The 27,217-nt window shown below is 51.5% G+C and overlaps 1 protein-coding gene across 1 annotated transcript; it reads left to right on the top strand.

Moving 5' to 3' along the window:
- Window positions 1–17,402: 17,402 nt before the first annotated feature.
- On the top strand, window positions 17,403–19,610 carry IL3 (interleukin 3). The gene is made up of 5 exons (XM_010360012.2): window positions 17,403–17,613; window positions 17,711–17,752; window positions 19,083–19,172; window positions 19,300–19,341; window positions 19,445–19,610. The coding sequence occupies exons 1-5, from the start codon at window positions 17,452–17,454 to the stop codon at window positions 19,538–19,540; spliced, it is 432 nt and encodes a 143-aa protein (XP_010358314.1). The 5' UTR covers window positions 17,403–17,451; the 3' UTR covers window positions 19,541–19,610.
- Window positions 19,611–27,217: the final 7,607 nt, after the last annotated feature.

The following is a 27,217-nucleotide window of genomic DNA, read 5'->3' as shown; positions in this document are numbered from 1 at the left end:
TGCTGCTCGAGGCGGCCGCCATGTTTGTCTTGTCTTGTGTTGTCTTGTGTGTTCATTCCTTTGTTTAGGAAACACACGGACCCCAACACTTACCGAAGTTCATTCCTATCCATATTCTGAATTCTACTCTGTCATTTCAGCCATCTCAGCTTCAGCCTGGTTCCAAACCCTCACTGAAGAGGTGATGCAGTCATTTGGAGGAAAGAGGGCACTCTGGCTTTTTGGGTTTTCAGTATTATTGTTCAGATTATTTGTCATCTTTGTGGGTTTATCTATCTTCAGTCTCTGAGACTGCTGACTTTTGGATTTTTTTTTAACAGACTGGCCACTTTGCTGCAGTTTGCTGGGAGTCCACTCCAGTCCCTAGTCACGTCAGATTTTCCAGTACCTGGAGGTATCACCAGTGAAGCCTGCAAAACAGTAAAGATGGCAGCCTGCCCCTTCCTCTGAGAGCTCCTCCTTGGGAGGTATGGACCTATTGCTGGCCCAAATGCATCTGTAGGAGGTGGCTGGAGACCCCAGTTGGGAGGTCTCACCCAGGAGGATCGGGATCGAAGATCCACTTAAAGAAGAATCTGGCCACGCTTTCATAGAGTAGGTGTGCTGTGTTGGGGTACCACTTCCACCCTCCATGGGCTTCAGCTCTCCAAAGCCTGGAAGCTGGAATGGCTAAGTCACCCAAACAGCAAAGATGGCAACCTGCCCTTCCCTCTGGGGGCTCTGTCCCAGGAAGTTTTCAAATCTCTGTTAGCCAGAGAACATTGGTGGTGGTGGCTGGAGGTCCTGGTTGGGAGGTCCCGCCCAGTGAGGAGGAATGGATTTGGGACCCGCTTAAAGAAGTCTGGCCACATTTTGGTACAGTAGCTGTGCTGTGCTGGGTTATCCTTTCTGCCCCCGGTCAGTTTGGACTCCCCAAAGTCTGCGGGCTAGAATGGCTAAATCACCCAAACAGGAAAGATGGCAGCCTGTCCCCCTAACTCTGTCCCAGGGAGAATTCAAATCTCTGTCAGTAGGAGAACATTGGTGGAGGTGGTTGCAGGCCCGGTTGGGAGGTTCTGTCCACTGAGGAGGAATGGGATTGGGACTTGCTTAGAAAAGCAGTCTGACCATGCTTTCATAGAGCAGCTGTGCTGTGCTGGGGTGCTACTCCTGCCCCGGTCAGTTTGGGCTCTCCAAAGCCTGAGTTGGAGGCTTTGTTGCCCTGAGTTGGGCTGAGTTGCCCAAATAGCAAAGATGGTGGCCTGCCCTTCCACTGGGGAACTTGCACCAGGGAGAATTCAAATCTCTGTTGACCAGAGAACACTAGTGGGGGTGGGCTGGAGGCCCCAGGTGGGAGGTTCTGCCCAGTGAGGAGGAATAGATCAGCGACCTGCTTAAAGAAGCAGCCTGGCCAAATTTTGGTAGAGCAATGACGCTGTGCTGGGGACTCCCTTCTGCCCCCAGTTGGTTTCAACTCCCCACAGCCCAAAGGCCGGAATGGTTGAGTCGCCCGAACAGTAAAGAGGGAAGCCCTCCCTTCCCCATAGGAACTCCATTCCAGGTAGGTGCAACACTGTTGCCAGTGGCTGGCTGAAATTCCAAGAGAGTGGGTCTTATCCTGTGAGGCACCCTAGAAGGGAGGTCTGCAGACTGTCACTTCTTGGCCCCCTGGATTCAACCTCCTTCCTACGGGTGTGTATGGGGGTCTAACCTCCCACTTTGCTGGAGTTGCAGTTACTTTTGCCAGGAAGCCTGGAGCCCAAGTATGTAAAGCTCCTGAGTCTCCACACATGCCTGAGTGGCTGCTCTGTGTGTCACACTGAAGGCCCTGGTGGAGTGGATTCACGAGGGGATCTCCTGACCCAAGGGTGGCAAAGATCCGTGGAAGAAGTGTGGTTTCCTGGGGTGGTACATTCACTCACCATTTCCTTGCCTAGAAGAGGTTCCCTTGGCTCCGTGTTGCTCCTGGGTGGGCTGTCATTTTGCCTTGCTTTTCTCCATCCTCTGTGTGTCAAGTTGTTTCCTTGATTACTCCCAATGAAAGTACCTGGATGTTTCTGTTGAAGGTGCTATATTTACCTGCCTCTTTCATTCCTCTCTGTGAGAGCCATGCACCCTAGCTGTTTCTAGTTGGCCATCTTGGCCACACTCCAGTTCCTATAATGAAAATATTTGACTACACTAAAATTTAGAACGTTTGGTTCCTCAAAAGATACCATGGAATGTAAAGATACAAAGCAGTGGGAGAAGATATTTGCAACATATATAATCCACAGAGCATTAGTATCCAGAATGTTAAAAAAAAAAATCTATAAATAAGAAAATTAGCCAGGACATGATGGTGCACACCTGTAGTCCCAGCTCTTTGGGAGGCCAAGGAGCAGGGATCACTTGAAGCTAGTAGTTTGAAGCTGTAGTGAGCTATGATCACACCAACTGCACTCTAGCCTGGGCGACAATAAGACCCTGTCTCTATAAAAAATATAATAATGCAAACAATCCCACAGAAAGCCAGACAAAGCTTGAACAGGCACTTTATAATAGAGGAAATCCAAATAATCAATAAAAGATTCTCAACCTCACTCATAATCAGGTCAAGGAAAATTTAAATCACAATAAGAGAAAGAATTCAAATTTCTGTTGGGAAAATCAAAGAGAGTTTGAAAAACTTTTAGAATGAAGAGAGGTTGGCAAGATGGCAAGAACCCTTGCTTTTTCTACTGGGCCTTTCTTCCTCCCACCCTGAGGGTGCTCCATGGAAAATGCAAATCTACTTCACCGACATTCCCAAATGTCAAATGTATAGAGTATGAATTTCAATGGGAGTCTGAGGCTGTGCCACATCCTGCTGTGAACTACAGTTTTCCAGCCTCTAGAGCCATCTTAACATGGTGACTGCCTAGTGTCTACTTTCCCAGGATGTGCTCCAATCCCTGCCCAGGCCTCCTAGTGCTAGAGAGGATATTGACATGGCCTCTCCGTGGAAACCTCCAGGGCTGCTATGCATACCTTTATAAACAAAAAGGGAGGATTGAAGGTCAGAGGGGACCCGCAGGAAGACAGGTGTTGCCTTCTGGGTAGTAGGGAGGCTGAGAGGGCCATCCAGAGTAGGGACCATGAACTGGAGTCTCAACATGAAGAGTCCTTCATCAGATCTCAAGGGGGCAAGGGCCCCCAGGCTAAAGGAGGACTAGAGGTCAGGGTGGGGAGGACGCTGGGATTGGCTGGGTGCTGTCTCTGTGCTGAGAGGTTTGGGTGGTGGGAAACCTTGGAAAGAGTCTCAGGGTCTATCGAGAAAACATCCAGACTAGACTTTTTCCATGTGATAAAATATACATAACATAACCATTTTTAAGTGTACAATTCAGTGGCATGAAGTACATTCACATTGTTGTACAACCATCACCACCATCCACCTCCAGAATGGTTTCATCTTCCCAGACTGAAACTCTGTACCCATTAAATATTAACTCTTGATAAAAAAATAAAAAATAAATAAATAAATAAATAAATAAGTAAATATTAACTCTTCATCCCCCAGCCCCCAGCCCCTGGTAACAACTACTCTACTTTCTAGTTCTGTGAATTTAAATACTTTAGGTATTTCATATAAGTGGAAGCAAGCTGAGCGTGGTGGCTCACACCTGTAATCCCAGCACTTTGGGAGGTGGAGGCAGGCAGATCACTTGAGGTCAAGAGTTCGAGACCAGCCTGGCCAACATGCTAAAACGCTGTCTCTACTAAAAATACAAAAATTAGCCAGGCATGGTGGCTCACACCTCTAGTCCCATCTACTCAGGAGGAGGCCGAGGCATGAGAATTGCTTGAACCTGAAAGGTGGAAGTTGCAGTGAGCCAAGATCGTGCCACAGCGCTCTAGCCTGGGCAACAGAGCGAGGACTCTTTCTCAAATAAATAAATAAATAGAAGCATATAATATTTGTCATTTTGTGTTGACTTATTTCATTTAGCACAATGTCTTCAAAGTTCATCCATACTGTCACATGTCAGAATTTCCTTTCGTTTTAAGGTTAATATTACACTTATATACACACCACATTTTGTTTATCCATTTATCTACTGATGGACATTTGGGTTGTTTCTACCTTTCAGCTATTGTGAATAACGCTGCAGCTACAGCCTGAATATTTGTGCCTCAATATTCTTATGATGAAACCTAAGCCCTAATGTGATGGTATTTGTAGGTGAGGCCTTTAGGAGATAATCAGGTCATGAGAGCAGAGCCCTCATGAATAACCCTAGGCCTTTATAACAGACACCTCCGAAAACTCCATTGCCCCTTCTTCAATGTGAGGTTATAGCAAGAAGATGGTTGTCTATGAACCAGAAAGTGGGCCCTCACCAGACACCAAATCTTCTGATTCCTTGATCTTGAAACTCCCAGCCTCCAGAACTATGAGAAATAAATTTCTGTTCTTGAATAGCCACTCAGTATGGTGTTTTATTATAGCTGTCCTAATGGGATAAGACAGCCACTATGAACATTGGTGTGTGAATACAGGCTAGATGTTTCAAAGTGAAAAACTAAGGCAATTGCAGTTAAGAAAACCACCATTGGAGAGGCCAGTACAGTTACAATTACCAAGACTAGAGAGAGATCCAGGAACTCCAAATCCATCTCTTACCTGCTGTCAGTGACCTCATGGCCCTGTTGGCACAGGCATCTCTGCAGAAATGAAGTGTGGTCATTCCAGGCCATGGGCTTTTCAACAGTAGCCAAAACCTCATCCCAGTCTCATGGAATACTGTATGTGTTCAGTGGAGTGACAAGAATGTGACTCAGTAGTTAAATCTGAAAGTTTTCAGAGATGAAAAAGTCCATCGCAAACCTGCGAGACCCAGTATGCAAGAAAATGTTTGGAAAACGTTAGTGCTCAATAGTAAAGCAAATGTTTCAAACTAAACTCCTGTAAATGAAGCCAAATGTCGGGTTCTATGTACAGACGGGAGACTCACCAATCAGGTACAGCATAGAGATCCTTACTACAGTGAGGTTTGCCTGGACCCATCCTGGTTTTTTAAAGCTAAAAGTCCTTTGTACTGGGAACCCCCTCAGGCCAGGGCAAATTGCTTGTGCTCTTGGTCTTCACAGGGCCTTCAACAAAGATGTCTCTGCCCTACTTGCCTCTGGGTGCCTGCTGGGGAAATATACAAAGTGAGCAGGGAGTTTGTAATCGCCATAATTATAGCCACGTGTAGGAAAATAGCCTGTTGCATGGCAAGAGTGACGCCATTTTGAAGCAAAAACCATCGTGACTGACATTTGACTCCTGCATACCAAGGTGTTCAGCAGCAAGGTCAAGAAATAATACACGTAGTGTAGATAAACCCTTGTAAAGATGCTTATCTAACTTCCCCAGAGGTTAGGAGTTTCGCAAGAGTGTCTAAGAGATGAACAGTTGCACATGCATTTGCCCTAAAACTTTGTCATATTAAGAGTAGTTTCTGGAGGACAAGTGTGGGGAATCCACCGTCTAGGTTGCCAGAGACATCACTTCCGTTTCTAAGTCCCTATTAAATGCTTCTTTCGGAGAAACTGGACTTGTCAGACTTTTACTTCAGCCTCTCATTACTTCAGCTTCTCAGCTCCCTCGGCCTTCGGGGGTGGGTGTGCGTTAGACCTGTTCACCGCAGAAGCTATGTAAATTAAAGGATGGCAGCAGCAACAAGCCAAGCAAAGCCGATCCCCGCTAGCATACATGAGGTGCCTTTGCACGGGTGAGAATTTGCCAAGTGTGCAAATTACAGAAAGTCACTTTTCCTCCTGGCTGATGCACTCTTGCGCTCAGCCCATGTTGAGGTCTGGCTTATGACCCTCTTACCGCTAAAGCTCAAAGCCCTTTTGGAAAACTCAGTGTGCATGAGTATCTGGGAAGAGCACTCCGGAGAGCTCTGAGTAAGGGGCAAGAGAGCTTGTCCTGGAGCTCATGTGAAACACAGAGCCCTGCAGCCCCCACTCCCTGCATCAGGAGTAGGGTTTATAAGGGCACCGAGGTATTCTCATGGGCCTGCTCCTTTATCCCGGAAGTGGACACCATCAGAAGGTGCAAAGTCTGTAGAATGCGGAGCTCACATGAAGAGGCGCAGTGAGACTCGTCCTCTGTGGTCCAGGCCTGCGTCATGGAACACTGTTCTCCAGACTTCTGGGTCACTCGCCCCTTAATGCCCAATTACATACAACACGAGCCCCAGCCTGCTGGGACCACACAGCACTCCCGTGATCTGGGGCCCTGTGGCTTCCTCTTTCTCTGACCACTACTCAGGGCTCTTGGCACTTATGCTCCGGCCTGCTTGTCACACTTCCCCTGCTGCTGGAACTCGGAGCTGCCCACTGTATGGACTGGAAACCAAGCAGTAAGGGGTGGACATCACCCCTGCACCCACAATGCCTGAGCCAGGTCTCCAGGCTGAGATAGGGGGCCCTACCTGGGGATTTGAGAAAGTGGATCTAGGCTCTGCAAAGGTGAAGACCTCTGGCATCTTCTGGAGCTGAGTCCTGATGAAAGAGCAGGGCTGGGAGGAGGGCTTTCTCTGGGAAAAGAGAGTGATGGTCCAGGGGCTGAAGGGTTTTAGCTCCCCAGAGAGGTGCCCTGGAGGAAGATGTATGTGAGTCCAAGTGGTGAATATTTGTCCAAACTCTCCTCTCAGCCTCAGGGGACTTCCACTTTAGCAGGAATGGAAGGTTATCCACACCTGACAGGTCTTCTTGGGGAAAGGTTAGTCAGGCATCCGAATGGGGAGGCAGGTGCATAGGAATATCTGGCTTTGAGTGAAGGGCATGGGGGAGCTGTGGCAGGGCCGTGGGCAGCTGGTTTAGGTGTTCTACACCTGCACGTGGCTGTGGCACGCCTGGAACCTGGGGGGCACACACAGAACACTTTGTTTTTTCCAATCACCGGCCACAACTGTGTCCCTTCCTGCCACTCACTCTTGACCCTGGTCAACTTCTAGGGCAGATTCCCAATTCTGGAGTCACTTGCAGCATTAAAAAAATAATAATAAAAAAAAAAAAAAAAAAAGAAAAAAAAGGTCCAGCACAGCTTAGAGCCTCAATCTTTTTTCCAATGTGATGCCTGTCTCTTCTGGCCAGCACTGGCCACAGAGAGCTGAAATGGGGGTGCGGGGGAGGGCATGGTCTGGCCTTTCTCTTCTCTCCTCCCTCTTCAGGACCTTTTCCTCCGTGGTGTACTGGGGCAGGGAAGAACAGGGTGGAAAGAGACCTGTCTCTTACATGACAGACACTATCATCATCCTCTGATCTGTTGCTGCTTTTCGGGCTGGCCGTGTCTGACTGTGAGGCTGTCTGGCAGGTGGGTCCCCATGGGGCATGTGTATGCATCCTACAGGATTTTCCATAAGAACAAGCAGAAACCTCCCTCCCTCACAGTTCCTCATCAAGGGAGAACTCGTGGTGTGGCCTCTTCTGAGCCCCCCTGCTCTGTTCCCTGTGGTTGTCCTGCAACCTCTGCCTGATGGGTCCCCTTGTCTGGAAGGCAACCCTCTTAATCAGAGGTTTAAGCCCTCTAACTTTTATGTGTCCACTTAGGTGATGGGAAACCCTATGTCCTTTCTCCTCCACATGGTGGGAGGGTAGAAAGCTCTAGGGTCCTCCGTCTGAACAGTTTCTTCCTGGCTCAGAGGCACATGGTTGGGTGCCGCTTGTCTTTTCCAGGGCAGTTGGTAAAATCTTACCTAGCATCCTGTTAAACTGTCACCCAGCACTGAGGGGGCAGTTTAGAACAGGCAGATGGCTCTAGTGGACAGTTAACTAGGAAGGAGGCAACACCACAGTTGCCTGGTGTCTGTCATTGGTGTGCTTTAGATGGAGACTGACAGGAGGGTTTTAGAGTATAGAAACTGGGACAGCGTGCAGTGGCTCATGCCTGTAATCCCAGCGCTTTGGGAGGTGGAGGCGGGTGGATCACTTGAGGTCAGGAGTTTGAGACCAGCCTGGCTAACATGGTGAAACCCCATCTGTACTAAAAATACAAAAATTAGCTGGGTGTGGTGTCATGCACCTGTAGTCCCAGCTACTCGGGAGGCTGAGGCACAAGAATCACTTGAACCCGGGAGGTGGAGGTTGCAGTGAGCCGAGATTGTGCAACTGGACTCCAGCCTGGGCAACAAGAGTGAGACTCCGTCTCACAAAAAAAGGCGACAGAGCGAGACTCTATCTCAAAAAAAGAAAAAAAAGAAAAGAAAAAAGAAAGCGAGGGCATGTGTCATCTCATGTGGTATGGGTCACATGTTTCTTATCCAGTAGACCCCCGGGGATAGTTCCCAGGAAGTGGAGGAAGGCAGGAGGGTAGAGAGAGAATCAAAGTCTTAAATAGAGGTGAGAGAGTTTGGGCAAGGCAGGGATCCCAAAATAAAAAAGACCCATTGTTCCCTGGACTAGAAGGAGCCCTAGGAATCCTCAGGGGGATTTCCACAGGAAGAAAACTTGCTTGTTCGTCTCCTGGGTCCTGGTCCCAGGGAACCAACCATAAATCAGTGAAAGGCCAACGGCAGAGGTGACATGAGCAGGGAGGTGTCCAGAAAGGCTGCTCTGACATCCTCGAGACATGCAGTGGCAGAACCTGGGCCCGAGAGCTGTGGTGAGAACAAAGGCGGCCAGGCCTGGACCAGAATAGAGGAGTCCATGGGAGCAATGAGAAGCAGATGGCACAGAGAGGCCTTCAGAGGCTCGTGTGGGCAGTGAGGAGGGGGCGAGTAGGTGGAGCGGGAGTGATGGGGGTGACTGAGCCAGGGAGAATGAACAGGGTCTGGGTGGGCCAGAGCTACTCAGGGCATAAGCTAGGGAAATACCAGGAAAACCCCCAAAGACAGAGTCCTGAGAGGAATCCAAGCTGTGGCATGAAAGAAATTAACTGTGGAGTGTGGAAATTGCAACCCAGAACCAAGTCAAATGGAGAAGCCTTCTAGAAATGCAGCACTGCTGATAAAGGGACTCTCTACAAAGTGCTCACTTTCCCAGAGGAGAAGGAACTTTCTGAAATCTAGAGAGAAACATAGATGCTCTTATACCCGCTCTGAGCTCTGCTCAGAGGCTCCTAAGAGAGCTCCCTTATTAAAATAAGATAATTTCACAACAAAGTGAGTAACAGTTAAGTAATCTGCAACATAAATACACATGATTGTCAGTACCCCTGAGAAGAAAACTGAGAGGCTCATTCCAGAGCTAAACTTTCAACCGCTGACGTCTGTGACAAGGAGTGGAGTATTCCTGGGATATCAAGAAGGAATATCGGTGACCCAGGACCTGAGCCCAGCTCTCAGGCCTGGGAGTTCAAGAGCCTGAACAAAGGCATGAGAGATTTGGTCGGTAGCAAGAGCCCAACATCACCCAGGGTTCTTGGGAAGCTATTCAACAAGTCATTAAAATCGCTTTCTTTGATGTGCAGCTGCTGTTTTTCCCTTGAAGAAACCAGAACATTGGGTCAGGTGTGGAGAAGGTGGAAGGGTCGTGGCAGGTACCTTGCTCAGCCTGGGGCAATGAGCACCCCAGCCCAGGTGGCAGCTTCCCTGGGGTGTGGGTGTGGAGATGGGCAAGGTTTGCAGGAATTCCTGTGGGTCAGAGACAAAAGAGGCCAGTCAGCCTCTGGAAGCCGCAAAGACCAGAAGGGCCCTTTGAGAAGACTGAGAAGGTCCTGGGCTGTGACTGTGGCCCAGCCCTGGAGGGGCTGCTGGCAGTGGAGAGGGTAAAAACCTGGGGGGTGGAGGTGGAGTGGAAATGCTGCCCCTATTTGGGAAAGGGCAGGACAAGGGCAGGCACTCTGACCCGGAACGGGTTCTGGGAACACAGAGACTCCAGAGACAGAGGGACGCTCCCCAGCCCCGCACACCTCAATCATCTTTGGATTGTTCCACATGGATAAAGGAGATGAGGTTTAAAGAGCTTTGAGGTGTTCAGTAAGGCAGCCAGGTTAGGCTTCAGAAAGGTGATGTTCTACAGGGGCCAAGTGTATGTGGTATGGCCAGGAAGGTTGTCCTCGAGGCCTTGTTTGCCATTCCCCTGCCTCCTTTCTGGGGTGGCCTTCACTAGTTACTCCATTGCCTCCCCCAGCTCTATCCTGTTCAGGCCCCAGAAGGAACCCAGCTGCTTTCAAGGCACAGCAGCCAAGGGGGTCACAGTACAGTCTGACACAGGCTGGCAGGGCAGGGACCATCACCCCTCCTGGCTCCAGGTGCACTGGGCAAGGGCCTGGGGTATTGGGGCACTTCCTGAACCAGCTTCCAGGACACAAAAAGGAAGCCAGCTGTGCCAATGTGAATATTACAACTCCCACGCTTGGTGAAGAACATCTACCACACACATCCTCCATGAGGCAAAGAATAGGCTGGTGGACGCATCTGCAGTGAAGATGCCAGATAAAGGTTGACTCAGGTGTGACCCTGCAGGTGCGCCTCACCCGAATGTGCCCAAGCCCAGAGCAGTGACCAGCAATACAACGGCAGTGATGACTGGTAGGGAGGGCAGTGGGACTTCGGGGCTGTGTGCTCACCTCAGGATCCATTGCTCCTGGATCTCACCTTTCTGCAGGGGAAGAGCAAGAACCCACGAGTGCTTGGTCTGGGGCTGAGCGGAGCTGTTCCTACCCTGAGCCCATCTGGCACCAGATACTCACAGAGGGTGTGCTCAGGTGCCACTAGATTTCAAGGATGATGTTCAAGAAGTTGTCTTTAGTCTGGATTCTACTGGCCATTGTGGGTAGGGGTTTTTGGAGGCTGGGGGGAAGGAGGATGAGGAAGAGGTGGAGGCAAAATGGTCTCCACATATCCGTGCTGCTCGGAGGTACCATGGTCCTCCCTAACCTGTGTGGATCTGAAGTGGCCTGGCCCACATCCTCTGTAAAGGCCCAGCACGGGGGAGGGGGGTGCAGGAGATTCAGGGGGTGTGGGGGTTGGGGGGATGGTAGGGCATGGGGAGAAGCCCCAGATGGATTGATACTCTTTTCTGATATGGAACCTCCACGACAAACACATCAACTTATTCATCATTTTCTGTAAAGAAAAGATCAGTAAAGCTGGAAAAAATGTTTGTAAAAGGTTTCTCCTCACCTCACCAAGGAAGATAAGACAGAGTGGGCATGGCTGAGAGGCAGCCTGGCTCTGAGCTCACCTTGGCCTGTCTGTGTCCCTGCCTAGCTAGCATCCGGTCCTGCCCTTCCCTGGACAGCTCTGACCTGCAGCTGACCACCCAGGCTGGCCCTTCCCCTCTCTCCCTGGGAGGCAGACAAGACTCCGCCTGGCAACATCATCCATACAACTAACACTCCATGTGAAGTCTCCCCTACTTAGGGGAGCATTTCCTGAGGGCCTGGACTGCCAGGTTCTTAGCATTTATGCCCCAACATTGTCACCCCACAGTTTGGGAGCAGCTTCTTTGAGAATGGGGGGCTCTTGGTTTTGTCTGCAATAGATATGATAAATGCAATAGGAATGCATGTTCCAAAGCTTTGTACTCCAGGTGGGTAACAAGAGAGTGACAGGCACTGAAAACCCATAACTTATTAATAACAATAGGAACGATATGGCCCCCCAGGTACCCAGATATTGGAGCCCTGGATTGAGGCCAACAGATGGAGCACCTGCAGCCCCAAACCCAGCGCTCTCTAGGGAGCACTTCTTCCATGGCATGACGGGCTCCAGATCATCCTTTAGGTCATAGCTGTCCTTTCCTCCTGTCTTCTCTGATAGTGCAGGCTGGGTGAGGCTGCCTCATTTCTGGGCTTCCACCTTCCACAGGCATATCATTCTAAATGGGGATTCTCCATCTTTCTTCTCTATTAGACTGGGCCTGGGATGGGGGGGTCTGCTCTGCACCAACTGGGCCCTAAGGAGGCCATGTCCCTGCAGCAGGGGATAGAAAGGCAAGGGTGCACAGGTAGAGGCTGTGTAGGTCTTGGGGACAGAGTGCATAGCCAAGGTTGGGACAGGAGTCCTGGGCTCTCCAGCTGGGCCCCCTCGGTGGCTTTTTCCTGAGCTCTCTGCTCAGGTAAGCAGGGGACATCTGATGGCACCGCTTGGGTGGCCAAGAACCATGAGCTGCCTTCTGTGGTGACAAAACCAGGCGATGTCATCAGGGCCACCAGCGGAAGCACAAGTGAGGTCATGGGCAGACTAAATCTGACACACGTGATGCCATGGAGAGGGCAGCCGAGGAGCTCGTCACAGTGACTGAGGTGTGGGTTCTTGCCTGTGGTGGGTACCCCAGAAAATTCCACTAGGCCTGTGGGGGTGAGTAATGGGAAGAAGGAGGCATGTACCTCTGATTGGACTGGACCCTGAGGGCCAGGACTTCCAACACTGTGGCCCACTCCGTAGGGATGGGGTCAGGCCCACAGAGATCCATTAGACAGGGGTCCAGAGACCCCTCCTGAAACCTCCAGGGCTTTAGCAGACCCCGGGCGGCAGTCTTGGGCTGGCTCTCCTGTCCGGGCCCTGGCACAGCCTCCCTCATACCTGCCCCAGGGGTGGACACGTGTGCTCATTTCCCTTCTTGATAGCAATCAGCCCAGCCCACAAAGGAGGGTTCCCCTAAGCTGGGCTGGGTTGACGCAAAGGCCTGGGATGGAATCACCATCTTACAGGGGCCGGGTCTCTCCCCAGGGGCTGGCAGGACTGTGGCCTCTGGAGGAGGGAGGTGGTGCCTATGATTTTGCATGAAGCTCCTACAGAGTCAAGGAAAACCTCGAAGGAGACCCCCAGGATGACTCAGGCTATGCCTTGGTCCACCAGGGGCTCACGGAAGCGCTGTGGTGGCCAGCTACCCAGATATCCTTGGCAGCCCCTTCTGAATGGGGAACTTCAGAACATGTTCTGAACATGTTCTGAATTTAGGAACATGTCCCTCCGTTCCTCCCTGGTTCATCGAACAGCAGCAGGTGTTGGGCTGCAGTCACTGGGCCTCTCTGGGGGGCACACCCTCCTGCCTCCTTTGCTTTGCCTGGCTGGCCTCCCTGCCCATCCCAGCCTCCTCCTATGACCCCACACCCTGCTTCTGGGGCCTTCCATTCCATATTCTTGCCTACCAAGGCCCTGGGTCCTCCCAACCTCTTCACCCTTTCACCCCAGCGTGCCAGCCCCTCAGGGTCACCTCCAGGTAGTCACAGCTCAAGCCACCAAACCTCACCACTCTCATTGCCTCTAGCTCCACCTCAGGGGCTGACTTTACCTCTATTTCACAGAGAACACAGAAGCCATTGTCCCCTCCCACCACAAACCTGTGGACCAACCTGACCCACCCCACTGCACCTTCCCCACCAGATAGGCTGGGCCACCCAGGCAGCCTTTCCCCGAGCTCTCTGCGAGGAGCCCGGGACAGCTGATGGTGGGGCACTGCCTGTGCTGGCTGGCCAGCCATCTCGCCCACTCCCGGCTCACCTCCATCAGAGAGGAAGGAGCTCAAACTTTCATGTGGAAGGTGCACTCTGACCGTGACTCCTCTGGCTGCCCCATCCCCCTCTTTCCTTCAGAATAAAACTTCAAAGAGTCTTCTACCCTCCGTCTCACCGTCACTCGCTCCTCAGCCCACTGCCAGCGGCTTTGGCCCACCACACACTGAAACCACTCCGCCAGAGGTCTCAGGGATCTCCCCGTCAGGAGTGGTTACACCTCATCCTCACCCTGCTGTCCCCTCCTGCCAGGCAGCATCACCCCTGAAGGCCGTCATGGTCCGATGCTGCCCAGGGGGTGTTCAGCCTCTGGGTTGGGACTGTTCTGCTTACCTCAGTCCCAGTGATGTCACTTCCTAGCTGCATCAGCTCAGCTTCTCTGAGACTCAGTTTCCTCTTCTAGAAAATGGGGCTAATAACAGTACCTGCCTCACAGTTCATCATGAGGAGTAAATGAGTTCAGCCACAAAAAGAACTTAGTTTCCCACACTTCACAAGTGCCACTCAATAGAAGTCAGCTGTGAGGGCGCTTCCTTTCACCCAGTCCCCTCCACCCTGTCAGAACCTACCTAGTCCAGCTTCCTAGCACCTCTCTTCCAGAGGACTCCAATATCCCCTCACTGGCCACCCTGCTGCCTTGACTCTTCTCATCCATGCCCCCACAGCAGGTGCACCTGAGCTTCACCACGCCTCCCCTGGTCGAAAACCCCGCAAGTCCTCCAATGCTCCTAGCAGGAAGCCTCAACCTCTTTTGCCTTTAATAAACTGTGTGGGTGTGTCTATATTATGTATATAAAAATATATATTAAAATATATAATTATATATACATAAAATATATATTAAAATATATAATTTAATATAAAAATATATATTAAAACATATATAATTATATACATTAAAATATATAATTATACATAATATACTATGTAGCCATAAAAAAGGAAGAGTTCATGTCCTTTGTAGGGACATGGATGCAGCTGGAAACCATCATTCTCAGCAAACGATCGCAAGAACAGAAAACCAAATACCACATGTTCTCACTCATAGGTGGGAACTGAAAAATGAGATCACTTGGACACAGGAAGGGCAACAACACACACTGGGTCCTATTGTGGGGAGGGGGTAGGGGGGAGGGATAGCATTAGGAGATATACCTAATGTAAATGACGAGTTAATGGGTGCAGCACACCAACATGGCACCTGTATACGTATATAACAAATCTGCACGTTGTGCACATGTACCCTAGAACTTAAAGTATAATAAAAAATAAATATATATATATTAAAATATATAATTATATACAAAATTATATACATTAAAATATATAATTATATATAATATATTAAAATACAATATATAATTATATATTTTATTATATAATATATAATAATAAATATATATTATATAATAATAAATATATTTTATATTATTATATTTAATATATATAATATATATTATATAATACATTATATATTAATATTAAATATATATTATATATAAATATATAATTATATATAATATTATATATAATATAAAATATATATAATTTTTTTGGAGAGATGGTCTCACTCCGACGCCCAGGCTGGAGTGCAGTGGCGCAATCACAGCTCACTGCAACCTCAACCTCCCAGGCTCAGGTAGTCCTCCCACATCAGCCTCCCAAGTAGCTGGGACCACAGGTGTGCACCACAACACCTGGCTAACTTTTTGTACTTTTTGTAGAGATGAGGTTTTGCCAAGTTGCTGAGGCTGGTATATAATCATTTTTAAAACAAGAGACAAACACTACAAATGATAAGATTTATAATACTACTACTCAGGATTTTGTGTGCATGTGTGGTTACAACACAAAGTCTTGCCTTTTAAAGAAACAAAAAAAATACAGGAATGTTTTGTCTCCACAGCTTTAAATTCATTAAGCTTTAAAATTCCCCAGAAAAGCCCACTTATATTAAAAAAAAAAACACAGCTTTTCTCTATAAGGAATCACATTATTTGTGCACAAGTCCCCAAAACGTTTATATGGTACCTTGGTGTTACTGAATACTTGAGTATGCAAGGAACAAACTCTGGGTCCCTGGCGCAATAGGGGACTCTACCGGAGCTAAGGTTGATGAGGTAGTTAGATCAGAGCCCCTCAAATGTCACTGAATCATCAAGGATCTTGTCAAAATGTAATTTTTGATTCAGAAAGTATGGGCTGGGGCCTGAGGGTTGGCACTGCTAACAAGCTCCCAGGCAGTGCTGACCTGCAGGTCTGGGACCACAGGAAGGGTATCAAGACTTGAAATCTGTCTCCCCACAAGACTGAGCTGCTGGTGGAGGTTACCATGTCTGTTTTATTCACAGTGCCGACACACAGCAAGTGCTTTGTAGACATCTGTTGAATGAATTGTGCCTAGCTGGTCCTAAGGCTCCTCTGTGTTGTGTTGAGTTGTGCCTGTGAGACTCCACTCTGGGTCCAGAACCTAGGGCTCCTCCTGGTCCACGGCCCAGCCTGGAGCTGAGCCAGGAGCACATATCAGCTACAGAAATTATCCTCACAGCATGGCCTTGAGTCACAGCCTCTTCACCTGCCTCCCCACAGCCACATCCTGGTTCTTGTCTTCACCTGATCTGCTTATGCTCAGAAGCCCAAAGCACCCAAGTTCCCCTGCCTCAGCATAACCTCCTATCCTCCATCTCCCCACACTGATCACATCACACCGCACCACGACCCAGACCCTGGCCTTTCCATCCTGCTCTCCTCTCCCTCCCACCTGGGGCCAATCATCTTGAAGAATTCTTCCACACGCCCCCATCACACTCATCCCTTTACCAAAAGTCCCTACCCCATGGGGTGAGTCAGGCAGGCCTCAACACAGGCCCGTATCAGGGGGACTCCTCTTCCCTCAGGGACTGCCCTCTGGGATCACCACCCCCGCCTTCCTTGGTTTCCTGCTTTCTATCTGGCTCCAGCTTTTCAGGCCCATTGTGGATTTCCCCATGGTCTGTGCCCACTCGCATCGCCTCTCTGCAAACCTTGCCTACTGGGCCTGCACCTGGCAAATCCATGCTCAGCACAGACAGGGATCAAGACCTCTCAATACAACTGTCTCCTGCCAATCGCTGCCCCAGCAGCCTGAGGCCCAGCCTGAAACCAGGGAGCTGCTCTCCTTTCTCCTCTCCTCCCTTGACCTCGCCCTTAGACCATGCCAATTCTACCTCCTAAACCTCCCAGGCCAGCTCCCAGTGACAGTGTCCTCAAGAGCTCCTGTCCTCAGTTACCTAAGCTCAGCTCTCGGTGATACCAGAGGTACTGCCAGGGGCTGCAGCCAGGCCTCCTGCAGGGCTGAGTCCCACAACGCAGGGAACAGCCATGCCACTGCTAGCAGACAAGTAAGAGAATGGCCACCTGGTGCCTGAGTGCCCTTGGTCACCCACCAGAAACAAAGTGTCAAGAAGAAGCTGCCCGAAGCCCATGGGACAAACCACTGGGGATTGGAACACCAGTAATTCCGCATTGGGAGGGGGCACCAAGAGATATGCTTCTCAGAGCCTGAGGCTGCACATGGATGTTGAGCAGTGTGACCGGCTACCAGACAAACTCATCTGTTCCAGTGGCCTCCTGGCCACCCACCAGGACCAAGCAGGCCGGGTAGCAGAGGGCCACCTAGAGGTGATGGCAGATGAGATCCCGCTGGGCAGAAGGCCTGAGTGAACTGAGTCAGGCTTCCCCTTCCTGCCACAGGGGTCCTCTCACCTGCTGCCATGCTTCCCATCTCTCATCCTCCTTGACAAGATGAGGGGATACCCTTTAAGTAATCTTTTTTCTTGTTTCACTGATCTTGAGTACTAGAAAGTCACGGATGAATAATTACGTCTGTGGTTTTCTATGGAGGTTCTATGTCAGATAAAGATCCTTCCGACGCCTGCACCACACCACCCGCCCCCCGCCTTGCCCGGGGTTGTGGGCACTGTGCTGCTGCACATATAAGGCGGGAGGCTGTTGCCGACTCTTCAGAGCCCCACGAAGGACCAGAACAAGACGGAGTGCCTGCCGCCGATCCAAACATGAGCCGCCTGCCCATCCTGCTCCTGCTCCATCTCCTGGTCAGCCCCGGACTCCAAGCTCCCATGACCCAGACAACGTCCTTGAAGACAAGCTGGGCTAACTGCTCTAACATGATCGATGAAATCATAACACACTTAAAACAGCCACCTTTGCCTTCGTCGGTGAGTAGCTGGGATAAGACTGGCCTGCAGCAGGGAGGGGTGGTGGCTGCCTCAGGCCAACAGGCCTAATGGGCCTCTCTCTCCCTTCACCCCACAGGACTTCAACAACCTCAGTGGGGAAGACCAAGCCATTCTGGTGGTAAGAGCTCAGCCCCTGGATCCCAATCCACTTCCTGCCTGGGTGACTTCAGCCATGTCATTCCATCTTACCTAGCCTTGCTTTCTTCATCTGTAAAATAGGGTTAATAGCGCCTGTCTCAGTGGGATTGTTATGAGAGTAACAAATCAAATGACACAATGTGCATAATGTTCTGGCCCCGCATCTGGCACTTAAGGGTTCAATACGTGGCCACAGCCATGGCTATAAGAATGAAAATGACTTTTAAATTAGAAAATGAAAAGGCAGTTCTAGGTGAGGAATACTAAGGGCCTTAAGGTCAGTTTTTGGTAGGACAGACTCTGGACTGACAGACGGAAATTTCCCCCACAGATGTGCCAGCTTCTTTTTCCCTTTAAAAATTGAGTTTGTGTTTTCCACCCTCATTGGTTGTGGCATTATCATTTACAGTTATTTTTCATGGTTCCAGTTGGTTGCAATGGTTCTGTCTCACATTTGCATGACATTTCTTGGGTCAAACAAGAAGTGGAAGCCTTTGCTGAGTTCCTGGGCCGTCTGTATTTGGGGCACTCACTGCTCACATGCTGCACCCACTTCCATGCTGGGGTCTCTGTGATTTTCTTCTTGATTTCTAGGAGACTTTAATTCAGTCAGGGCATGAACGCTATTATCAGCCTCTGAGCTATAAACACTTTCCTTGGAATACCCCCTGCCTTTTGTAGAGTTTCTTTTTGGAGATATTTTCTCCCCCAAGTGCAGAAAGATCCACCTAGGTCCCCCCTCCCCACCTTTTTTTTTTTTTTTTTTTTTTTTTTTTTTTTTTTTTTTTTGAGACAGAGTCTCACTCTGTTGCCCGGGCTGGAGTGCAGTGGCACGATCTCAGATCTCAGCTCACTGCTACCTCTGCCTCCCAAGTTCAAGCCATTCTCCTGCCTCAGCCTCCCGAGTAGCTGGGATAACAGGCATGCACCACCACTCCCATTTTTGTATTTTTAGTAGAGACAGGGTTTCACCATATTGGTCAGGCTGGTCTTGAACTCGACCTCAGGTTCTCTCTCTGCCTCAGCCTCCCAAAATGCTGGGATTACAGGCTTCAGTCACCGCACCCGGCCCACCTAGGCTCTTTAGGCAGCTCACATGGAGCCAGAGACTGGGGGCTTGAGGAAACCAGGTCCTGCCTGCCACTCACTTCTAGGCCTGTGCCCTTGGGCAGGGACCCACCTGAGGCAAGAATGGGACTAGGAGGGAACCCGAGAGTGGGCTTGGGAAACCGTGGGGGTGACTTCCAGCTGCTTGTGGGAGGGATACTCCGTAACCTTTCCCCCCGTAAGTGTATTCTCTGCCCCGTTAGGAAAAAAATCTTCGAAGGTCAAACCTGGAGGCATTCAGTAAGGCTGTCAAGAGTTTACAGAATGCATCAGCAATCGAGAGCATTCTTAAGGTATGTAAAGCTGTTGAGGGTTTGGGATCCCTGTGTTGGCCCTGCCCTGCCTCTGGGGAGGATGACAGCAGGGCCCACTCCCTTTCCAAGGGAATTTCTGACCATCTGCTTTGATCTCTTTCCACAGAATCTCCCGCCATGCCTGCCCATGGCCACGGCCGCACCCACGGTAAGCTGTCCCCCAAGATGCCCCTGTCATGGCTTGCTCCTCAGTTGGTCATCACCGTTATAGCCTGGACTCACCTAATGCCACCTTCTTGGTTTCTTTATAGCGACATCCAATCCGTATCACGAACGGTGACCGGAATGACTTCCGGAGGAAACTGAAGTTCTACCTGAAAACCCTTGAGAATGAGCAGGCTCAATAGACGACTCTGAGCCTCGAGATCTCTCGAGTCCAACGTCCAGCTCGTTCTCTGGGTCTTCTCACCACAGAGCTTTGGGACATTGAAAACAGCAGAACTTCTGAAACCTCTGGGTCATCTCTCACACAGTCCAGGACCAGAAGCGTTTCACCTTTTCCTGCGGCATCAGATGAATTGCTAATTATCTAATTTCTGAAACGTGCAGCTCCCATTTGGCCTTATGCGGTTGCGTTCTCATTGTTATCCCATTGAGACTATTTATTTACGTATTTATTTATTTATTTATTTATTGCTTTCTGGAGTGTGAAGTGTATTTATTTTAGCAGAGGAGCCATGTCCTGCTGCTTCTGCAAAAAACTCAGAGTAGGGTGGGAAGCATGTTCATTTGTACCTCAAGTTTTAAACTGGTTCCTAGGGACGTGTGAGAATAAATCAGACTCTGAACAACTGCTTTGTTACCAGTGTTTCAGTTTGATTCGGGACTTAGTGACCATTTTAGAGGAGACTGGTGTGCCACGAATCCTGGGTGGCTTGATCCTGCCACGTGGATGCTGTCTGTGTGAGCTTGTTCTCACACTGCCCTCCTGCAACCCCCATTTTCAGAAAGGTGATGATAACCCTAGCAATCTTGAATATCCACAGAACTGCTACCAGGTACCAGGAGCCATTCTCAGCACTTTACCTGTGCTACCTAACTTATTCCTCACACCAACCAAGAGTGTGTTTTCTCTGTTTCATGGGAAACTGAAGTTCAGCGAGGCTGAGCAACTGCCTAAGGTCACACAGCTGATAGTGGCCCAGCTGGGGCTTGAATTCAGGTCCCCGGGGCTCTGGAGCACACTAATCCTGTGGCAAGTCTCCCCCTAGTGGTCCTTCCAGAAACTGCAGCCGCCGCCCCTGCTCCTCCCAGGGCCAAGTTCAAGGATCAACATCCCCTGATCCCCACAATGCAGCAGGTTCTGCTGACACAGGCCACCCAACCCTTGATTCCACTCCTTTAAGACCCTCCAAGCCTGGAGTCCCCACCCCTGCCTAAGCTCCCAACCTCTCCTGCCTGATGATTTCGCAGCCCCCCTGCAGGCCTCCTGGCCAGCCCTGGAACCCACACGCTGAAAATCTGTGCCCTACTGGGGAGTCAGATGGAGTTTTAGAAAATGCAGATCTGACCATGTGGATCGATACTGAATCCCCCAGTCCTCGGGGTCTTCTGGACCTTGTCCATATCCTTAGGACAACACCAGTTGCTTTTGTTTCCCCCATGGCTACCACCCTCATCAATGCTCCAGCCAACAGGAGTGCTGGGACTTCCTACAGAGGATGCTGCTGCAGTTTCTGAATTGACCAGTAGGGGGAGGTGTGTGCCACTGGTCTCAGGGCACACCAGGGTCCTGGAGGAGCCAGGCCTTAGAGGGTACGGTGAGAGGCCTGACTCTGGACTGGGTTTGCCAAGTCTCCTGTACGCCAAGTCTCCTGTACACCCAGCTCCCCAGCCCTCACTTTCCCTCCCTCTCGCACGTGATAGCTGGTCCTGTTTTCATCCTGGGCTGAGGCAGCATTTGTGCCCCAGTCTCACGTTCCCAGATAAGTCGCTGCTTGTCACCTCCTCCTCACACCCTGGAGAGTGGGTCAGCAGCCATCTCCTCTGCTGGTCCTGTGTTAGTGACTGATGCAGGCAAGAGGCAGGGTTAGTGGTTGGACCAGACACGGACCTGGTGCAAGAGGCCAGTCGGCAGGACCTGTGGCTGGCCGGAGGGTGGCAGGTAGAAGTGACATGTTGGAGAGGGCAGCAGGCGGGCCTTTTCAAATGTACTGAGGGCTCCTCACTGCCCTTCTGGGATAGTATAGACTGCAGCTTAAAGCCAGATTGGGGCCAGAACCAAGTGGCAGTCAGTTCCTGGACAGGTTGGGGAAATTTCTACATGCTTTAGACAAAAGGTTTATGTTCCCTCCAAATTCATATGTTAAAATGGAATCCCCACTGTGATGGTATTAGGATGTGGGGCCTGTCCTTTGAGCCAGGTCTATGTGTCCAGATGGCACCAGGGGGCAGCATCATCCCATTATAAATCCCAGAACCGCCAGGGAAGCCCCAAGTTTCTGCCTTCCCACATCCCAGGTGTCTCCCCAGGGGGAAGGTGGATTACAGCTCTCAGCCAGGAATTTTATTTTTCACTGAAAAGTACTATTGTTGGAGCGAGACTCAGTCTCAAAAAAACCCACTATTGTTTTTCACTGGAGGGGAAGATGGGAAAGCATATATACTCTTTACTGAAAAACTTGGAAATGCAGAGAAATAGAACAAAGGGAAAACTGACAGAAAGGCAAGTGCCTAAGGAGGGCATAACTCAGAAGGCACAACCAGCCTCACCCCCTGACACGAATCCTCCCACTCCAGGAAGGGGCTCTGTTCCTTCTGCCCTGGCCTCAAGCCCTCATTTGAATCAGTGGAGCAATTGCTCTGAGGACCCTCCATAGATCCTCCAGGCTGGGGCGGGCATAGGTGAGGCACTGAGCCAGGCCTTTTGGGCCTCCCAGCCATGTGCAGCTGGCCCCGCACAGTGCGGTCGGGATCATTACAGACAGCACAGGACCGACGGACGGGCGTGGACCTCCTCGGAGGCACTGCCCACAGGTGACGCAGAAGGAGCCTGAGAAGTTCATCCAGCAGAGAAGGGTGGGAAAGGCACAGGGAGGGAAGGAGGCAGATGCCCTGGGGGAGCAGGGCATGGAGGTCAAGAAGACAAGGTAACTGGAGGCACAGGAGAGTCTAAGCAGTGGAGAGGCCAGAGTGTAGCTGGGTGCCAGGTGTCCAAGGTGAAGGCTGTGGCCTGGGTCACTGCTTTTGCCCCTGGAGCCCAGCCAGTCTGGGCCCCAGGCACCTCTGAGTCTTAGCTAGTCTCTTCTCCCCATTCCTCCCTCCCTGATCCCAGGCCAGCCCAGCCCAGCCCAGCCTGGCCACTGTGGAGACCGCAAGACTGGACGACCATGGCCTGAGGAGGGGTGGGTGGAGGGAGGCAGAAGGACAGGATGGAGTCATGACAGACACTGTGTGTTTAACACCAACAGGAAGGAGCCAGGGCAGAGGGAGAGTGGTGCTGGAGGAAACAGGAGCTAGCCCAGCAGAGGGGGATCACTGCGCCCAGGAAGATGTGGGACCCATGGTGGAAGAGAGAGAGAGGAGGCAGAGGTGGTGTGGATCAGGGGCGGGGGCTAGGGGCCCAACTGTCCCCCTTGGAAGCCTCAGGTCAGGCTCAATGAGGTGGATCAGCAAAGTTGCTGCTGCCCTCCTGGACTGAGAAGGGACTCGAAGAATCCTCACAATGACCCAGGCACTCAGGCTGTGATTAGCCCCATTACACAGACAGAGACTGAGGCAGAAAAATGAAGATTATTTGAATCCAAAGCCTCTGAATCCTTAAGCAATAGTGGTTCACCAGTGCCCACTGAGGCCCAGGAATTCTTTAAGTCTGACCCTGGTCGTGCCTGGGGTCTCCCCTTGACTGGATCCAAGCCTCCCATGGTAACTTCTGCCCTACAACCTCCTGGTTCCAGCCCCACAGTGAGCAGCGCAGCATCAGCGCCTCAGCTCCACACTTCTCACCTGACCACTCTCATGCTGCCCAGTAAATGCCTCTACACGCCCATCTGTCCTGTCTTCCTACCCGGCACCCCCTCCCCACAACCAACACACACACTGGGGGCTTAGATCCAGGGAGGTGGTCCTCTGTGCTCCTCTCTGTCTCTGTCCCCATGCCTTAAGGGACTTCTGAGAGAGACCCTGGCTCCCAGCTGTCCCCTGCCATGGCTGATTGTCAAGGCCTCTTCCAGCTCCCACTCAGGCCCCCCAAAGACCCCAAGCTTAACTGCCTCCAGCCATGGTTCATGATGTGACCCCTTCCCTTTCCCCTCCATGAGCCCTCCCTGTCCTGCGGGGTCCATGGAATCCTTCTGGTGTGAGGCCTCCTTGCCTCCTCCTCAGACTCATAAGCCCTTGACCCAGGCTGCTCCCGGGACCTGCTTCAGCAGAGACTTGCCTGGGGCCTGCACTTGGAGACTCAGCCCTTTCCTGGAGGGAAAGTGGACTGTGCTGGAGACCGGTAGGCAGCAAGGACAGCAGGCTGTGGGGGTGGTGTGTGTGCCCCAAGAGGGGCCAAGTCAGGGTGTCAGGGAGGGAGGACAGCTGCAGGGAGGCAACAGAGGGCAGCGGGCGCTGGAGCGAAGGCCGAGCAGCACAGCAGGGGTCTCCTTCCCTGCCTGCCTTCATGAGCACCGGCTGCGCATCTGCTCTGTGTCCTGATCCCGTGGGCCAGGCCAAGGCCCTCCTGAGCATGAGGAATAAAAACACTGGGCAGCCGCCGCTACCATTCAGAGAGCCTTGAATCAGGGAGGACTCCCCCACGCAGTGGGTCTCTGATCTACGTAGGCCCAGGTCCCATGAGGGAAGCCTAAATTTACACTCACCTCCAGGGCATGACAAGGCCGGGAGGCTGGTCCGGACCCTGGTAACCACTCCCCTCTCTTTGATGGACAGGGAGACTGAGGTTAGTCGGAGGCACCTAGCAAGCCAAAACAGAAAACCAAAACAGAAACACCTTCCCGTGCAGATATCCAGTGCATCTCCCAACAGCCTGCAAAAGTAGCGCTGCATGCCCTGTGGGGAGAGCCAGCTGGGGCTCAGAAGGGGCAGGCCACAGTCCAAGGTCATGCAGCGAGCTGTGCCCGTCCAAACAGGGCCTCAGGAAAAGTCTGAGGGACACGTGGGGGATCCAGAAAAGTCTCGGAGGAGGCTCATTCCAGAACCACTCGTCCTGCTGAGAGCAGAAATCCCATATCTGCCACCTCAGTTCTGAGCCATCAGTTCCAGGGGGATGCAGGTGCGCGAGCTGGGCAAGGGCCTGAGACTTCCACCCGGCATCTTGACCCAGACTGTCGATGCAGACACAGAGGGCAGGAACGGATGCCCGCAGGCACAGAGGGCAGGAACGGATGCCCGCAGGACTTCAGAAATTATAAAGGCTTCTGGTCTCATGATTTCTCCTACTTTTGATTTTTAATGCACCTCCCGATGGCTCTTCCCAAGAGGGCAGACACAGGCAGTGGCCCCTCTGGGTGCCTGATGACCCTCCCAGCTGGAGATGAGGCTCAGAGCAGACTCAGAGGCAGGGGATGCATTTCCGGCCCTAGAGGGAGTACACTGGGCAAGCAGTAGACAAGTCGGGGAGGGCGCTGTGGTGGGCAGGCCTGGCGCACCCACGGGGTGTTTTTGTCCACAAGGACTCCTCTGCCTGAGTGATGTGCATGGTGGAGTTGCCAGATCCTGAGGGAAAACGAGGAAGCCCCAAGAACAAAGAGGCAAACAAGGAGGTCTCATTGTCCTTGGCCATCCTTAAAAGTTGACATCCTGCCACTGCTTCCTGCCTGGCTCACTCTCAATGGCCCCTCTGGTGTCAGGAGCCTCCTCTTTACCAGTGACTTCCAAATACCCTGACTTCTGGACCCACATGGCCACAACTGACTGAGTCTTCCTGGAGGTCCCCTGGCCTCTCAAACTTGCCATTCCAGGGCAGCATGGGCTGACCTCTCAAACCTCTCTGTGGCCTTGTGTCTCTGCCATCACAGCAAATGGCCTCCACATCTCTGACTATGAGTGTGGACCCTGTGCTCCCTGTCCCCCACCCCATGGGACCACCAGAAGTGAGCTCTCTTAGAGTGCAAGGGGCCTGTGAGGTGCATACTCCACAGCAGACCCTCCTGGAAGCTTGGCTGAATAGATGCAGAGACCACACATGGTTGAGGGTTAACCACCTTCAGATCCTCCCAGGCCAGTCAAGACTTCCCAGTGCCAGGAACCTGGGAATACCGAGACCAAACTGGAACTGGAGCTTGGCCAGGGCAGCTTCCCTTTTTGAGGTGTACATTTGTGGACCGAGACAGAGGCGATGCAGGTGGGGACACACTGGGGCTGAAACCGCAGAAGCCAGAGATGTTGCTTCATGTGTCTGGTGTGGCCTGGAGTGACAAGGGAAGGGCAAACCACTCACGGTGCCATGCAGTACCAGGATCTCCTGTCGGTGATGCAGGAGCCGGGAGCCCTGACTCGGGTGGAGGCTGGACTCCCTACCTCACCGTGTGTGTCCAGAAAGGTGCCCTCTGGGGCTAGGGCTGGGCAAGGGGCAGCTGTCCCTAGAAACTCCAGCAAGCCTTGCTCCTCTGACCAGTTTGGGCTTCAGAAATCTCTCCTAGCACTGGGGAGAGGAAAAATTGAAGCACTGCCTCTTCCCTGGGAGGATCTCCCACAAAGTTTCCTGGGGCAGGCAACAGTTTCCTCTGTGAGGCAGTGGCCACTAACCCATTGTACAGATGCAGAGGTTGAGGCTCAGGGAGGAGGGACTTTCCTATGCTTCAGGTGTCGATGGTGGCTGGGTAAGGATAAGAGAGCAAGCCTAGGGCATAGAGATGCCTGGATGTCAGGATCTGCTGGGGAAACTCTGCCTTCAGCCCAGACTTCCCTGGGACAGTCACAGACCACTCCAGCCTACCTGCTCACACCTGGCAGGCATCTCTCTTTACAGCTGCCTTGAGGGGACAACCATGCTGGATCCACTCCCTGCTGGTCCAATCAGGTGACCAGCATTTCCCAGCTTCCTGACCCCAAGACAATGGAAAACGTTAGGATAGCAGGAATGGATACGGGTTCAAATTCTGACTCTGTGGTCACTGGTTGTGTGGACTGGGCCAACCACTGGTCTCCCAGATCTCAGGCCCCCAGAGATAATAAGGACCCTCACCAAGGGGTGGACAGGTCAAAGAAGGATCAGATCAGCCCTGAAGTCTGTGCGGGGGTGCCATGGGACCGAAGGGATTTTGAGGCCCACTTCCTTCCCCTTGTGATATCGTCTCTCATGATAAGGATCCTGGGGTGACTCAAGCCCCTGTTTCCTACAGAGCCTGTCGGGTGGACACGCACAGGAAACTCCTTCCAGAGGGTTTTCTCCTGTCCCTGTAGGAAGGGGGGCCCCAGAAGGGTCATACCACCCATCGTGGTCCCCGCCTCTGCCCTGCCACAGCCCCATCGGAGCCCCTGAGTCAGCATGGCTGGCTGGATGCTATCTATTCACACTGTTTAAAATACGGTGCAATCTAGGAATGCCTGCCTGTGTCATGGCCTCAGGCCTGATGTCATCTTTCCATGAGAAAGATGTGTGGCTGCCCACAAACCTCATCACCAAACCCATGGATTTCTGCCCTGTATGTGCTGACTTGGGCACCTGCAGGCCACCGCTGCCGAAATGGATTTCTCATTATGACTCTTGCTTTCCTCCTTTCCTTCCCTCCTAGGTCCTTGGCCACTGGCCTGTTACCTGCCCATCTGTTATGTCCTAGCCCTTAAACACAGCTTTGCTGGCCCTCAGCTCTTCTTCCTGAATAACTTCCGTGGCCTCAGCCACCACACGAACGTGTACCGCTGCCAGATCTGTCTCCTGTACATGCAGCCTCTGAAACTCCAAAACTTCCTGTGGGCCTCATACTCTGAAGACCTGTCTTTTGTCCTGGGTCCTTATCTTAGCCACGTGGACAGTGATTCTAACTCCTCTTACTCACATTCAAAGCACACTTTGGTGGGGAGGGGAAGAGTAGACTAATCTTGCTCCTCCATGGATGGGGTTAAAAAGTTATTGG

Source organism: Rhinopithecus roxellana, chromosome 3 (genome assembly GCF_007565055.1).
Source record: "Rhinopithecus roxellana isolate Shanxi Qingling chromosome 3, ASM756505v1, whole genome shotgun sequence".
Taxonomy (NCBI): domain Eukaryota; kingdom Metazoa; phylum Chordata; class Mammalia; order Primates; family Cercopithecidae; genus Rhinopithecus; species Rhinopithecus roxellana.
This window is presented reverse-complemented; position numbering and strand designations above follow the sequence as displayed.

Coding starts and splice junctions, on each gene's coding strand:
- IL3 (XM_010360012.2), top strand. CDS start 17,452: ATGAGCCGCCTGCCCATCCTGCTCCTGCTCCATCTCCTGGTCAGCCCC. Junction 17,753..19,082: donor AAGACCAAGCCATTCTGGTG/GTAAGAGCTCAG, acceptor CTGCCCCGTTAG/GAAAAAAATCTTCGAAGGTC. Junction 19,342..19,444: donor TGGCCACGGCCGCACCCACG/GTAAGCTGTCCC, acceptor GTTTCTTTATAG/CGACATCCAATCCGTATCAC.